This window comes from Mchenga conophoros, linkage group LG23 (assembly GCF_057382185.1).
Source record: "Mchenga conophoros isolate Kocher_MC1m ecotype Shallow Benthic linkage group LG23, M_conophoros_male_GT1.1, whole genome shotgun sequence".
Lineage (NCBI taxonomy): Eukaryota > Metazoa > Chordata > Actinopteri > Cichliformes > Cichlidae > Mchenga > Mchenga conophoros.
Window position 1 is genome coordinate 16,382,561 of NC_140547.1, and position 16,189 is coordinate 16,398,749.

General features: G+C 38.7%; 1 protein-coding gene across 1 annotated transcript in view; it reads right to left on the reverse strand.

Annotated features, from left to right (window-relative positions):
• naaladl2 (N-acetylated alpha-linked acidic dipeptidase like 2) overlaps positions 1–16,189 on the reverse strand; it is a 526,866-nt gene that overhangs the window by 318,622 nt on the left and 192,055 nt on the right. The window contains exons 4-6 of the mRNA XM_085263600.1: positions 11,040–11,079; positions 2,067–2,243; positions 251–428 (exon numbers count right to left, since the gene is read on the reverse strand). Coding sequence (XP_085119726.1) covers positions 251–428; positions 2,067–2,235 — 347 coding nt within the window. The 5' untranslated portion in view covers positions 2,236–2,243; positions 11,040–11,079. The remainder of the gene's footprint in view (positions 1–250; positions 429–2,066; positions 2,244–11,039; positions 11,080–16,189) is intronic.

Sequence of the window (16,189 nt, forward strand, 5' to 3'; positions counted from 1 at the left end):
ATAGAGCAAAAGTATGTTGTAATAACCAAGAAACGCAATGGCATCCATTCTGAAATTACACCATATTTATTTTATAGCTTCATGGTTCTATTTTCCAGTCTTATTTGTTCCCATATTTAAACTCCTATATCTTATTCATTATCATCTGCTACATCATTGTAATGCATAAACTGTCAATATGATCTAAGTTCAAAAGTGAAAGAAATTCTACAAAGGTGAGTGTGGGCAGGTACAGTGCTTCTTAAATTACTTGACTAGGAAACAGTGCAGCCGTCTTTGTCCTTTATGTCCAGGAGCCCTGGTGAAGTGGGAGATGTAGTTGGGATCTTCTTGAAGTCGTTCAAATCGTCCATGTGGTGAAACTGATACAGAGGGCTGGATGGGTTCCATCAGTTCAGGGTCAGGGTCAGGACCAGGGTCTGAACACCCTGAAATTATAGCATTGAACACAATTAAAGTCAACATTACAGCATTACTGTCACAGGAGTTCGTGTGTGGAACAATTGTAAAGATGAAGTTAAAAAAAAGTACAACGCTACATAACTTCATAAGATTAAAAACAATAAACAGCACGAATATAGAAAATGTGTCCCTCTGTGATGGAGCAGTATAATTGTATTCTAATGAAGCTTGTCTTCATTTATGTTGATCAAGGCGAGAGTAACCCAAGCTGAAAGTATTCATTAAGGTATTTGTTACACTTCATAAACGCATGGCACAACATAGAAGAGCCACCTCCACAGGACAAGACTTGGCTGTCCATCCGCATCTAAAGGATAAAGGTCACTCTTTCGAGGATGCCAATGTTGACATTTTGGACAGAGAGGACAGATGGTTTGAAAGAGGAGTGAAAGAAGCCATCTATGTCCACTGTGCATGACCATCTTTGAACAGAGGCGGGGGTTTACGACATCAACTTTCTGCCATCTATAATCCAGTTTTGAGATCCCTTCCCAGACGCCTTAACGCCCACTCACATCCTGGGCCATCTGACCTCAGGAAATCACATGATAGGGTGGGGCTAGGTTTCACAATGAGCTCACCCGGAACTTTGGCTGATTATGACCCACACCCGTTTTAACACCTTGGCTCATGTGATTAGGTAGAGGATCACTAGGTGGTCCATTGTACCTCGTGGGGGGATACTCCCACAGGGCTTAAATCTGGGACGCTCCACCATTTGACCTTAGAACTGAAGAAGTTTCTCAGATGAGAGGGGAAACGTCTTCAAGCAACTTAAAGAAATCCAGCCGCTTTTCTTTCCAAGCTCCTTAGAGTATTCGTTACATGGATATAATTTCAAACACAACTCAGTTTAAAAAACAAATATAAAGAGATCATTTTTACAAGGCACATGTATTTAGTGGGGTCTTAATCACAGGGTTTATAGGCCAATGTAAAAATGTAGCTCGTTTTGGTTTGTAAAAGTGTTTTATGAGTGTATTGTATGTGTGTAGACTTGTATATAGTTATGAATGATCATTTTAGTTATATTTACATGTTCAAAATAAAAGTATCAATTAATCAATCAGTCATGAGATTAAAAGGGTTCAATACTTTTGTTAGTTAGTTAGTTTGTTTTCTCTGCCAAAACCATAACATTGCATCAAACTCAGTTTAGGGAGGTAAATGCTAACATGCTGAACTAATGTCAAATAAATAACCATTGTGAGCATATTAGCACATCATCATGGAATTAATCTCAGGCAATAATAAAGCCAATCATACTGAAAAGAATTTGAAACTCAGTCTTTTTAACCACAGGCAGATTGGATTGGGTTATAACTTTCTAATATGTACCTTTTACTGTAATTAGGAGAAAACAGACAAAATAATCAATATTTGGTTTTCAGTCGTTAAACTGATTAGCCTACTTGCTTCAGAAGGCATAGGATAGAGAGCTTTTGCTTATACTGAACTTCAGGCACAACTTAAACGGAGACATTCAAAGCTTAGAAACTCAAGTTTTGCTTTAGGGTACTTAAAGGTTTTAAAACCATTAGCAGATATCTTATCAAACAGAAAGTGTTAAAGGGAATTGCAAATGAAATGAAATCAAACCTCACCTGATCTCTGGCAGTCTATATGTTGCATCTGCATGCGGTCCATGCTTGGCCCCGGTTCCTGCAGCTCTTCCTTGTCCAGATCCCAGTCAAGGTCTAGACCTCCAGAGCAGTGCAGAACCTCACCGACCAGCGGACCACCCTGGGCATCACACACCTTCCTATATGCCATTATCTTACCTGAAACACACATGCAAATAATTAAAACTGGTTTTATTTTATATAATAACAAGTTTCAAATGAATAAGAAATGTTTCTGATGCTATAAAAAAAATAAAATTGTTTCATGAAGGAAACATTAAAATCCTCGTACAACCCTGGGTGCAAATGTTTCCATGTTATTTGTTATTGAGATCACAGGACTTTCATTCTTTTGCCTTTTCTTATATTTAATACCACTATGAATGTGAGCTATAAATCACTTGCTTCAGCTGAAACAGAGCATAATAGATCAGCCTTCCTTAAAAGCATCATCTCCTCTCGTTATCTGAAAGTAAAAATAAAAAGGAAAAAACATATACAATGGTTGCAACAACTTTTAATGACCAAAAAAGTAAGCAGATTCTTAGAGCAGTCCATTTTAGACAATGATAGCATATTGCATATACAGTGGGGCAAAAAAGTATTTAGTCAGCCACCGATTGTGCAAGTTCCCCCACTTAAAATGATGACAGAGGTCAGTAATTTGCACCAGAGGTACACTTCAACTGTGAGAGACAGAATGTGAAAAAAAAATCCATGAATTCACATGGTAGGATTTGTAAAGAATTTATTCGTAAATTAGGGTGGAAAATAAGTATTTGGTCACCTCAAACAAGGAAAATCTCTGGCTCTCACAGACCTGTAACGTCTTCTGTAAGAAGCTTTTCTGTCCCCCACTCGTTACCTGTATGAATGGCACCTGTTTGAACTCATCATCTGTATAAAAGACACCTGTCCACAGCCTCAAACAGTCAGACTCCAAACTCCGCCATGGCCAAGACCAAAGAGCTTTCAAAGGACACCAGGAAAAGTATTGTAGACCTGCACCAGACTGGGAAGAGTGAATCTACAATAGGCAAGCAGCTTGGTGTGAAAAAATCAACTGTGGGAGCAATCATCAGAAAATGGAAGACATACAAGACCACTGATAATCTCCCTCCATCTGGGGCTCCACGCAAGATCTCATCCCGTGGGGTCAAAATGATCATGAGAACGGTGAGCAAAGATCCCAGAACCACACGGGGGGACCTGGTGAATGACCTGCAGAGAGCTGGGACCAAAGTAACAAAGGTCACCATCAGTAACACACTACAACGGCAGGGAATCAAATCCCGCAGTGCCAGACGTGTTCCGCTGCTGAAGCCAGTGCATGTCCAGGCCCGTCTGAAGTTTGCCAGAGAGCACATGGATGATACAGCAGAGGATTGGGAGAATGTCATGTGGTCAGATGAAACCAAAGTAGAACTTTTTGGTATAAACTCAACTCGTCGTGTTTGGAGGAAGAAGAATACTGAGTTGCATCCCAAGAACACCATACCTACTGTGAAGCATGGGGGTGGAAACATCATGCTATGGGGCTGTTTTTCTGCCAAGGGGACAGGACGACTGATCCGTGTTAAGGACAGAATGAATGGGGCCATGTATCGTGAGATTTTGAGCCAAAACCTCCTTCCATCAGTGAGAACTTTGAAGATGAAACGAGGCTGGGTCTTCCAACATGACAATGATCCAAAACACACCGCCCGGGCAACAAAGGAGTGGCTCCGTAAGAAGCATTTGGAAGTCCTGGAGTGGCCTAGCCAGTCTCCAGACCTCAACCCCATAGAAAATCTGTGGCGGGAGTTGAAAGTCCGTGTTGCTCGGCGACAGCCCCAAAACATCACTGCTCTCGAGAAGATCTGCATGGAGGAATGGGCCAAAATACCAGCTACTGTGTGTGCAAACCTGGTAAAGACCTATAGTAAACGTTTGACCTCTGTTATTGCCAACAAAGGTTATGTTACAAAGTATTGAGTTGTATTTTTGTTATTGACCAAATACTTATTTTCCACCCTAATTTACGAATAAATTCTTTACAAATCCTACCATGTGGATTCATGGATTTTTTTTTCACATTCTCTCTCTCACAGTTGAAGTGTACCTCTGGTGCAAATTACTGACCTCTGTCATCATTTTAGGTGGGGGAACTTGCATAATCGGTGGCTGACTAAATACTTTTTTGCCCCACTGTATTGACATACGCAGTGTCTACTGAGACTTATTTGGAAGTAAGCCAGGCAGTGTGCAATGAAAGTCCACCACCTGGGTCGGATTAAAACTGCCTCATTTGACTTAAGGTAATGGATGTTACATTCGTGTGGGACAAAGAATAAAATTTGATAAATGTGGTTAAAAGCTGCTTGGGTTAAGTGACTGACCAGAGCCTCTCAGCACACAATTATGAAGAGTAAAAGCACCACAGGGGGCTGCGATTCATTTATACACATTAAAATGACAGAGAGAAGGCTGGTTACAAGCTGTTAAGGCAAGTTAAGTAGTGGATCTAAGTAAATGTAAGTGTGTGTGTGTGTGCAAGTTTGTGTTTATGGATGCAGAATTTGTCGAGACTGTAGGATAGTATATGTGTTGGTTGTGTTTTGGCCAGTAAAACCAACTCTGGGTTCAATACAGCTCCTTAACAGCATCATTAAATCTCAGTGTGGCTGGTATCACATGCATGCATTGACTGCGTGTCTGTTTGTGTATGTGTCTGTGTTATCTGAGTGAAGATCAGGTTTATAAAATCTCCCAGCTAGTGTCTCAGCATGTCATCAAGTTTAACAGTGCTTTTTATACGCTATTCCATCAAAGTCCACCATGAATGGGCAAATGAACTGCCCAATCAATAACCGCTTGTGGTAGGATAAAAAAGAGAGAGAGAGAGAGAGAGAGAGAGAGAGAGAGAGAGAGAGAGAGAGAGAGAATAAATAAAGAACAGCACCAGACTGGTTGTCAAACTTACTGGCCCTTATTCTGCATACATTGACCAGTTCATACTTGGCAGCTTATTGATTGCTAACTGGTTCAAAGAAAAACGAAAGAAGAAAGGACACAAAAAGATAATCATGTTGACATGAAAGTTGGTGATGCGGGTTTGAAATAGCAACTAAATTGGTTGCGAATAAGTTACAACTCTTCTCATTACTACAGTCATTTTTGTGTAATTGTACTTATCTTAAGCCTTTTTATACTGTAATGTTACTTGTCCTTAAGTATTCTTTACACTAGGCCATTTAATTTTAAAATTATTATTAGCAATTGAATGGCTTACAACTGTGGTTACTTTAACCCCCTTTCAAGAGTTGCTCCAGACAAACTTTGGGTGTGGATGTGTCCCAGAAGGGGTTCCACACTCAGCGTTGCTAAACAGTGATGCTGGACCTCTTTCTGTACACAATTTTATCAAGCTGAAGAGAATAAATAAAAAGGGGCAGGAAGTCGGAGTCAGGAAAAAAAAGGAAAAACTATGCACAGAACAAACATCAGAAATGTGCCCGGTGTGAGTCAAAGCCATGCTAAGGATGCAAGATGCTACTCACAGAGATAAAGCCAGATGACATTTGACCTCATCTTAACAAACATCTCAACAAATAAAATATTTTGTATTTATTTTTCAAGTTTTACAATGCAATATACAGATATATACAAGATAAGCCTCTGTGATTGACTGCTATGTTTATCGTCACCAGACATATGACTACATGTATACAGTATAACAGTCAGCATTAACAATGCCAATAATAACTACAAGTAAATCAACAAACATATAAAGAACAGTATATTTTGTGTTTTTTTTCCTTTCTTTGTATTAGCAGAGGCAATTATTGCACTTACCCTAAAAACCAAAATAACAAAAGAACACAACAATTGTTGGTTATACTAATGATTGTGATTTTATCGTTTTATAGCTCAGAGGAGCTGTGAATCGATTACAGATCTGAATTGTCCCTGTTTAGACACTGCATCGGTTTCTTTTTTAGTGATTACAAAGGGGGATTTAGATAGAGAGGAGACATGTGAGTGTGACAATTATATGAAGAGTTTTAGAGAAGAGAGAAGACGGATACAGTGAAAATGGTACAAAAGCAGTGGCAGAGATACAAAGAAACATAGTTGAAAACAGGAAGCAAGGAAAGAACAGAGTGTTTATAGATGAATAAGAGAGAGTAAAAAGCAGAGGAAAGAGGTCTGGGAGTTCCTTGGCATCAATCTTCAATGCTCTACCACACTTTCATTACTTCTAGCTAAATGCAGATGAAGGCTCCTCTCAGTAAAATGGAACAAAAGTTCATTTAACTGCTGACCTTCTGTTACAGCCTCACACACAATGCAGTGGCTTTCACTTGATACCTATCACTGCAGGAGTTATAAGATTCCCTCTCTTTTTTATCTTTTTTTGTACATGTAATTTAACTTGTTGCATTTTTCATATCGATTTTTCATGTGACATCCACAGATTTAAAATATATATGTATATACATATATATTCGCACAACACAATATTGATCATGTTACTGAAAGTGTATGTTAAAAGATGTTCAGTATATCTTAAGTTTCCATATATGTACTTCAGACTGAATTCCATGGACAGAAAAGACGTGTGGAGTCCCACTTCCACCAGGGCGACACACGGAGTATGTGGCACGGACTACGCACCATTACGGACTACAAAGCCAGGGACACTGCGCTGATCAACGCTGACTCTGCATTCACCAACGAGCTGAATCAGTTCTACGCCCGTTTCGAGGTTAGCCAGGCGGCTAATGCTATCTACCGCCTGACTACCGAGGACAGTGACGTCATCAGCGAGAGACCGGTGACCAGCATCGCGGAGCATGACGTCCGAGCGGCACTGAGGAGAGTGAACACAAGGAAAGCGGCGGGGCCAGACGGCATCACCGGCCGTCTGCTGCGCTGCTGTGCTGACCAGCTAGCAGGTGTGTTCACTTACATCTTCAATGAGTCCCTGGCGAAGTCTGTGGTCCCCACATGCTTCAAAAGATCCACCATCATCCCTGTGCCCAAGAACAGCAAACCCTGATCCCTGAACGATTACCGGCCAGTTGCACTGACCTCGGTAGTAATGAAGGTGTTTGAGAGGCTGCTGAAGAACATCATCTCCTCCTCCATCCCAGACACCACAGATCCGCTGCAGTTCGCCTACAGATCCAACAGATCCACAGAGGATGCCATCGCCCACGTCCTACACACCACTCTCAGCCATGTGGACAAGAAACAGGGTAACTATGTGCGAATGCTGTTTGTTGATTACAGTTCAGCGTTTAACACAATAGTGCCCTGCAGACTGTTCACAAAGCTGAGGGATCTGGGACTTAACTGCCGTCTGTGTGCATGGGTGTTGGACTTCCTCACTGGCAGAACTCAGGTGGTGAGGGTGGGCAGGTGCTTCTCCAACAGCATCACCATCAACACAGGAGCACCTCAGGGATGTGTCCTCTCGCCACTGCTCTACTCCCTCTACACTTCAGACTGTGTGGCCACCCATGGCTCCAACACCATTGTGAAGTTTGCTGACGACACAGTGGTGTTGGGTGCCATCTCCAACAACGATGAGGCGGCCTACATGGATGAAGTGAAGAATCTGGCATCGTGGTGCCAGGACAACCACCTCCAGCTGAACGTCAGCAAGACTAAGGAGCTGGTGGTGGACTTCAGAAGGGGTCAGCACAGAGACTACAAACCCATTATCATCAATGGAGCTCCAGTGGAGAGGGTGCAATCCTTCAAGTATCTTGGTGTTCACATCTCCTCAGACCTGACATGGGCTGCCCACATTCAGGTCCAGACCAAAAAGGCTAGGCAGCGCCTGTATCACCTACGACAACTGAGGAAGTTCAGGGTCTCTCCAAAGATCCTCAGGATTTTCTATACAGGCGCTGTGGAGAGCATCCTCACACAGAACATGACATCGTGGTTTGGGAACAGCTGTGTGAAGGACCAAAAAGCTCTCCAGAGAGTGATCCGTACAGCAGAACGCTGCTGCAGGATTGCTCTCCCCCCGCTTCAGGACACCTACACCAGGAGATGCCGGACTAGAGCAGCGCAGATACTGAAGGACCCGTCCCATCCTGGCAACAAACTGTTCCAACTTCTGCAATCTGGTAGAAGGTTCCGCATCTTCCGGGCAAGGACAGAGAGACTCAAGAGGAGCTTCTATCCCCAAGCCATCCGTGCCCTAAACACACACACCCGCCCTCTCACATCATCTATAACTGACTGAGACAGGACTCTTCCAGACACTAAACCAAGGCACAATGTACATTTCAATTCCTTTAATTTTAAATATGTTTATATTGTCTATCCTGTAAAATAGTCAGATGTCTATTCTTATTAATGTACAGAATTCACCTGCTTGCTGCTACTACTCCACATTCACCCAATGTATATACTACATATATATATATATATATATAATGTTTCTCCTCTACACCCCCCCCCCCCCCCCCCCCCAATTTTTTTGCACATGTCGAGGAGCGTGTCAGGCTACATTTCACTGTGTGTTATACTTGTATAACTATGCATGTGACAAATAAAGAACCTTGAACCTTGACAAAAAGTATAAATAAATGGACAAATAACCATCTATTTTTACTATCTTTCTATTGACATTAGGAAAAGCAAAAATCTGGATAACTTTACCAGCATCATTGACATCACAAATTGATGTTGATTGATTGTTGCTGTTCATGTCAATTATTGAGTGATTTTCAACTTTTCCTGTACATCTTAATCCAAAATTGTATTAAACATGGTGTCACTTAATTTAGCATTAATTTGGCAATTTGGTTCACTCCTCCCAGTATTTGTCTTAAAATAAATTTTTTGATTTATTGAAGGCTTCTTGATTTCTCTAATCCACACAAAGACACATTGTTTTTTTTCTGTTAATTTTATTCTTAGAAATGTGCAATGCTAACCACTGCTGTCTTTAAAGTTCCTGAAAGTTAAAATAAGAAATCCTGACAAACTGTAATACCAATAATCCCTTAAATACATAATATGCCTGTTAATAAAAGTAACCATTTAATTAAACTGACATTCTAATTTAATTTCCAATTATCAACATTAATCAAAAGTAGTTGAATAAAACACAATTACATTAATCACCATTATTCCAGTGGAGTTTTAAGTACACAATCAGCAAACTGTTGGTGTCACACCTGAGCAAACCACAAAAATCTCAAAATCAAGATAACTATTGCTCTTCGTCCAACACCCACTCCACTCTTTGTCAGTTCGAGTTAGATGCCGTCTCCCAGCTGTAACCAAAACTACATCACCACACTTTAAAGCTCTTTTTCAATAAATGATGTAGCGAGGGGGCAACTTTTGCCCGTGGGTTTGCCTGAACATGTCACAGAATTTTTAAGGCTCGTTATGCTTTCAGAAGTAAAACAAAATGTTGCTCTTTGAGCTCACGGCTTCATTTCGAAGTGTAACAACACTTGACAGTGCCAGTGTATTGCCATCTGTATGCCTTTTCTGACTTGATCTTAATTGAGGTGACAGACACATCATTTCAGAGGATGTAGGCATAGCAGCTACATTTCTCTAACAAATTAAAAGCATTTGTGCAGTAAAACGTTCATATAAAATTCAAAGCATATAGGAAAAGTGCAGCATTCAACTATCGACACTAACTTCATACATTTATCATTTATTTATAATCGTCATTATATCAGACCTTTACATTAAATTGTACTTTTAGAAACCAACAATAATTTCAGTGATAATCTGCAGTTAAATTTGAGAAAAAAATAATCCAATTAGAGATTGACATTAAGAAAATGTAACTTAGGAAGGATCATAAGCTACGCTTTTTGCTGAGCAATGACTTGAGTGCAATATCTATGACACATCAGCATTTAAATGGAAAAACTTCTCAAACTCAGTTTTATTCAATGGAATTGAAGTTCATGGAGGAAAAATAAATCTCTGAACGTTTTGCTGGATATGAATTTGATGCAAGTTTGCAATGTTTAGCTGTACATTACTAGCTGTAGACAAGGTTTATTGTTCTGCTTACAACTAGGCTAACTTACTTTAAAAGCTGCTGTGACTGACTAGCATTAACAAGTTCCTTGGTTACAGTGTTGTGTATAATATCTAGCCCCTCATTTTATCGTTTGTTTTTTCATATTTTAGGAATTTATTTAAAATTTTCACTAGTGCTAGTTTCACTGCTAGTTTCAATTGTGTGTTGTTTATATTATATAATTTACATTGGTGAAGTAGAAGTAGTAGATGTCTTATTAGATCGATTTTATAGCAACATATTTTAGGCAAATATGCTAAGACATAAAAAAACATGTTGAGCAGCCATAGTGAGGGAGAAAACTGCCCAAAACAATTATGTAGTTTGTTCAATGAGTCTTAAATGGCTCTATTATGTGCAATTACAATTCAAAGTAGGCTTTTTAATAGCAATCAATTTCAGAGTCAAACCAAGAACTAATTTTGCATAGCAAATGAAACGCCTGATGCAAAAGCTACTCTTTGACCTTCAGAGAGAGCGCTCCATAATCAGACAGATCTGTTGCTTTGAAGAGGTGTAGAACAATAGCACTGGTATGCTGGGACAAAGACCCTCATCAAATTGTTCTTCTGATATGAAATACTTGCACAGGTATTTGTGTAAGATTACTATTTATATAGCAGGACAAATGCAGGCTTGAGGAACAAAGTTGTCATTCATCTTTTGTCTTTCAGCTCTAAGCAGATTGACAGGCCATCTGCTGTATCTGCTACCTTTCACTACTATTCGCCTCTCATTCATAAATTACTGCATCGCCAGTTTGCTCTAGACACAGCTGAATACACTTAGTGTGATCAGGGCAGAGACAAAGAGTGAGAGAGAAAGAAAGAATATTTTCCCAAACACTTCTCCTCACCAATCATTTCATTTGACACGACCTTGTCAGCTGCCGTACTTACAGAGCAGGAAGTATGCTGTCAATCATGGATTTCCTTCTCCCTGCCACAGAGAAGCACAGACCACAAATTATTCATTTTTTTCCACATAAATCATGTATTAAAAAACCTCAAATTTGCCATTCACTGTATACTTTCAGATCCACGAATACTGTACAATACACACAAATTATAAAATCATTTCCACCCTGATGCGTGTCCCAGTAGTATTCTAGGTTAATGCAAGAAAGGGTAAGACCACCGGGGACAAATAAGAAGAGCAAACAGCAGTGTAATGGAATAATCAAGCATCTCCATTAAGTTCACATTCTGTGGTGGTTGGTAGCAAATGAGGTCCTTGCATGAGTGGGAGTGCTAAAATGCAGGCTTATTTGCTAACAGATACATGGGACTGTCTGGTTTAAGTCAGTATTTAGGAAAAAAATAACAATCTTTTTTTTTTTTTTTTTTTTTGGTACGATGGCATTTTACTTCATGCCATGCATTTTCCTTAACTTTGGAAGCATAAGTGAAAGGAGCCTTTAATGTCCCAATGTAAACCTTTTACACTCTAAACTTCTAACAAGGGTTGTATTCGGTTATATTCTCAATGTGCAACATATCCCCATTCTAATGGGTCATCTATTATTTATCCATATCATTGTGGATTTCGTACAGCTTTAAGGTTAAAACTCATGTCACAGCTTGCAAAGCAAAATACAGCCACATCCTTACAAACTCCAGATAATATTGCTGATATAATTTTTCACACTTATGTGACTCAAGGTTTAGGGAGAGAATACTGTTAATATAATTTAATCTGACCATGAATTCTACAAAGTGCATCAGTATAATAAGCAATGAATTCAATGTTCAACATTAACCCTCTTCTGCAGAGCATTGGCCTTTGGCAACAGAAATTTTCTTAAGCCAAATGTCTAGTTAATGCTTTTAGAAATGATTAAAACAAAACAAAATTGGTCAAGCAGCATTTGAAAAAAGCACGTTTTTGATACTTGTCACAGGAGGACATGCTGTAAGATGAAGGGAAGATTATTTGCCTTAAAAATGTATTAAAATGATATGACATAAACTATAAAATAAAACAATGTGATTTGTTTGTGTGTGTGTGCAAGGTCTGTGTAGAGACTGTCCCATTTAAGTTTTCTTCATTTTGTCTGTTTAGAATTGTGTTTTTTTCTGCCTTCTCAGGGCAACACTGTTTGGCAATGGTGACTTTTTAAGCATACCCACAAATGTGTTTAAATATATTTGCATTTTTATTTACTTCACTGCTTTAAACATTTTGAGTCAAAAATAGGCACGACATTAAGATAGACAACAATGACAGTGAAGGGAAGTAAAGTGGAGAGAACAGTTTGAGAAGATGTGAAAAATAGTATTTTAAAAATTGCCTGTCTAGTTGATATAAATTCATTTACACATAACTAAATCAAATGCGTAAATAATTTTTTCTGACATATTTATGCCATCCGAGTAGACTTACAGAGCATAAAGCATACAAAACAGGAGTATATTGCTATGCTGTAGTCAGTCTTGCTGTGTTTTCTTAAACACACACACACACGAGAGTAGCTTAGCTGTACCTTGGACAGAGACCTTTGATGTTACACCTCAAATTTGTTGGAGCAACTCTTCCAATTTTTGAGGTTACAACTCCTAATGGTCCTATTACTACTGTGACCACTTTTGACTGGCCCTTCATGCTACCCAAGCGCAACTTGGAACATGAGTAAGAGATACATATCTAAAGCCATACTGGCTCAGGCAACACCCAGCATTGGCACTAAGCAACCAGGATGTATTAATGAGAAGATTACTGGAACAAGGCATATATATATATCTATTTGGTGAGCTGTCATTATGGGGAGGCCCAGGTCACACCAGGTTTACTGCAGGGTTTTTTATATCACGGACTGTCTTATGTTTTGGTACCATATGTACTAGACTGTATTATACCATATGATTTTCCAGTAGATAACTATACACCTTTTCTTTTAATTTGCAGAGACTTATGAATTCAGAAGTTGGTACCAGCTTCTATCTCAATTTTCCCCCAAGTTGTGGCAAGTGTTGGGGGAGATTCTGTAACATTCAAACTGGAAAATACTTTAAGGAATGAAATGACAGTACACCATTATAGATACTAACAGAAATAGTTAATTACACAATTAGTAAGATGTTTTGCTACGGTTAAAAGACTTTCAGATTAACAGCTATGACAGGATCCAATGCCAAAACTGATGTGCTACATATAAATTGGAATATGGGCTTGTTAAGAAAGTCTTGAAACTTGGTTTATATTCGATAGGATCTTTCTAAGATTAAGAAGTGTAACTGCTTCTTTTATTTTAGCCAGCTATGCTAGCTTGGTACCACACAAAGTCTAGCCTTCATGTGTCTGTCTTATCTCTGCAGAGTAAAAAAAATCAACACGAAGCATATTGGAATCCATTTAGCAGCACAGCCAAAGGTAGACTTCATTTCTGCATAAAATATATCCTGGGTCTCGCATGCCGGTATCCATCCATAACCACAGCATTAACATCTGCACGGTGCCATGTAGCTGTGAGAGTTTGTTACAGGCTGCAGGGCCATCAGAGAAAAACCTTTATTTTTATAGTGTTCATGAATTAAAGATGGCTTCCCCTGGGGTGTTGGAGGAGAGCAGAGGCTTTATGGATCCCTCACTCTCTCCTCCGCATTAAATCTCCTGAATACCACAGGCCATGTCTCACGATGTTAGACACGGAAAACAATAACAGCCAAACATTCTTATCTGGTAGGGTGTTTTTGTATTTCTTCCTCTCAATACCATTTTTCTTTCTTGTTTTCTCTCTTGGTTCTCTTGGATGCTGTTATGCTTGCTATATTCCTGACTCTAAAAGTTCAAGCCAGTCCATTAAAAACTGCATTACCCACAAGTCAACAGGTTATGTAGCCCATTACAGCTGAAGGTCAAGTTTTCTTGTTCCGTGGTGGGTGGATTTTGGAAAACAGAACAGTCAGATATTTAATGGAAAAGTATCGCAGGCAAACACTGAATAACATTTTACATTTCAGATATCAGCAGTCCATCGCTATGTTTTTTGTGATGACCACAAATGTAAAGACTTAATTTAACAACAAAAAAGAAGCAAATAATAAATATTATTCTATGAATATCTAAAATTTGTCAGCATTGAAATGTGTTTATGTGAGGTTAAATTGTTAGTATTTTTATAGAAATTGGGAAAGAAGACTATCGAAAAACAGACTAGTGTAAAGCCCTTGTCCAAATTACAGTTAGGTAATGAGTGGAACAGCAATAGAACACTAAGCTTGTCGAGAATGCGATTGAAAATTGAAAATTACATTTTAAATAAATTATACTTAAGATCAGAATAAAGATTATTATGTAAATGGCTCTAGACTCCACATCCCACTGAGGTTAGAGTCACATACAGATAGGAAGTAAGTATTTTGACATTTACATATTTATTTATTTATTTATTTTAAATATGAAAAAAAGATCTGACTGAAGGAAAAAAAACTTTCAACTTTAATTTAATTGGTTTAAAAAGTACTGCATTTCGCATGACTGTAATTAAAGGTTTACAACAAGGTGCAAACCACTGGTTGCACACAATAACAGTCAAGATGAGCCTTTATCAAAACATCTAAAGCGCATTCCTAGTTATGAAAGTTACCTCAAGGTGCTTTATATTGTACGGTAAAGACTTTTCAATATTAGAAAGAAACCCCAACAATCATATGGGAACATATAGCTGCCATTGGAACTGTGTCACTTGTGTTTATTGATTTGACTGCTGATAAAAGCAGTCAAATCAATAGTATAAACTGAATATAAATATATATTAACTTGAAAATAGATATAAACTGAAGTATGCAGGACTACACTCTCTGCTGAGATTCATCCAAATGCTACAAAACTAACTCACAGTGCAAATGTGTAACTGTAACACTTTGCACTGTTTGTTAAACCCTTGAATTAAAGCTAAAAGCTAAAGGTATCCAATTCAGTCATATCTTTGCTGTCCAAAACTGCAAAAACTGTGTTGTTGTTCAAATATTTATGGACCTAGCAGTTTATACTATAACGGATTCAGCTGAGTCTCAGAAAGGAGCCCTTACTGCTACTGACTAATTCTTGATTCTTCTTTAATTCTTTTAAGCTAATACAAAGACGAGCACAGACACTACCAGTTCCAGAGTTCTAAATGTAACAAACATCTGGCACTTGTGATCGCTGTGGGGAGCACTACAGGAGTGAAATGAAATCAACTGCCTGTAAACACCAGAACAGAACAGCAGATGAGTTGTAAAGGGACCAAAAGGAGTTCAGTGACTGACATTGGACAACAAACAGTGACAAGGATCTATTGCTCATATACTTGATCTTGCTTTCAGTGTTATATGAGAATATATAAGCAGCAGAAACCTATATTTTGTGGTACATAAAAACAGAGGCCTTAATTAAAACTTTTTTACTTTTCGCTCCCTTTCTACTCTGAATTGTTATTTACAGACTTTTGAACTCAACTTACCTAATGCACTTATTTCAGCAGTGCACTCACATAATGAGAATTCTACAGTTCCTGCTGTATTTTCAGCTGCTCATCACTGGATCCATGCTCAGCAAGAGAAAACATCGGCAGCATTTAAATAGGAGACATTTTAGTCCATCTTTGTCTTAAAAATGTAAAACTGGTGACAGTCATCTGAAGTGTCTTCATGAATTACTGACTGTGAATACGCAAAATCCCCAAGGGACTAGTTAGAGTGAAGCTATTAAAACTTTTGTAAATCTAATTAAGTTCTTTGAAGAAGTATTGTATGTCTTGGTTTCAACATAGATTTGACACTTGATGTCTCATATACTACAATGATCCAATCCAAAAATATAATCCCGACTTTATTCTTGAGACTTTCTATCTGTTGAGCAAATAAACTGAAATTTTGATAACACCGATCATTTCAATGCAATGCAGTCATCTGCTGGCTAATCTTGGTTTTAGGCGTTTATGTTTTTGTGACTTTGATAACTACCACTTGTGCGAAATTTGTCATGAATGGCACCGATCTCTCCCAGCTGCACAATTTGGACCTCCCCATCATCAAATAGTTAAGGACTAACTTGAGAACAAAGATGT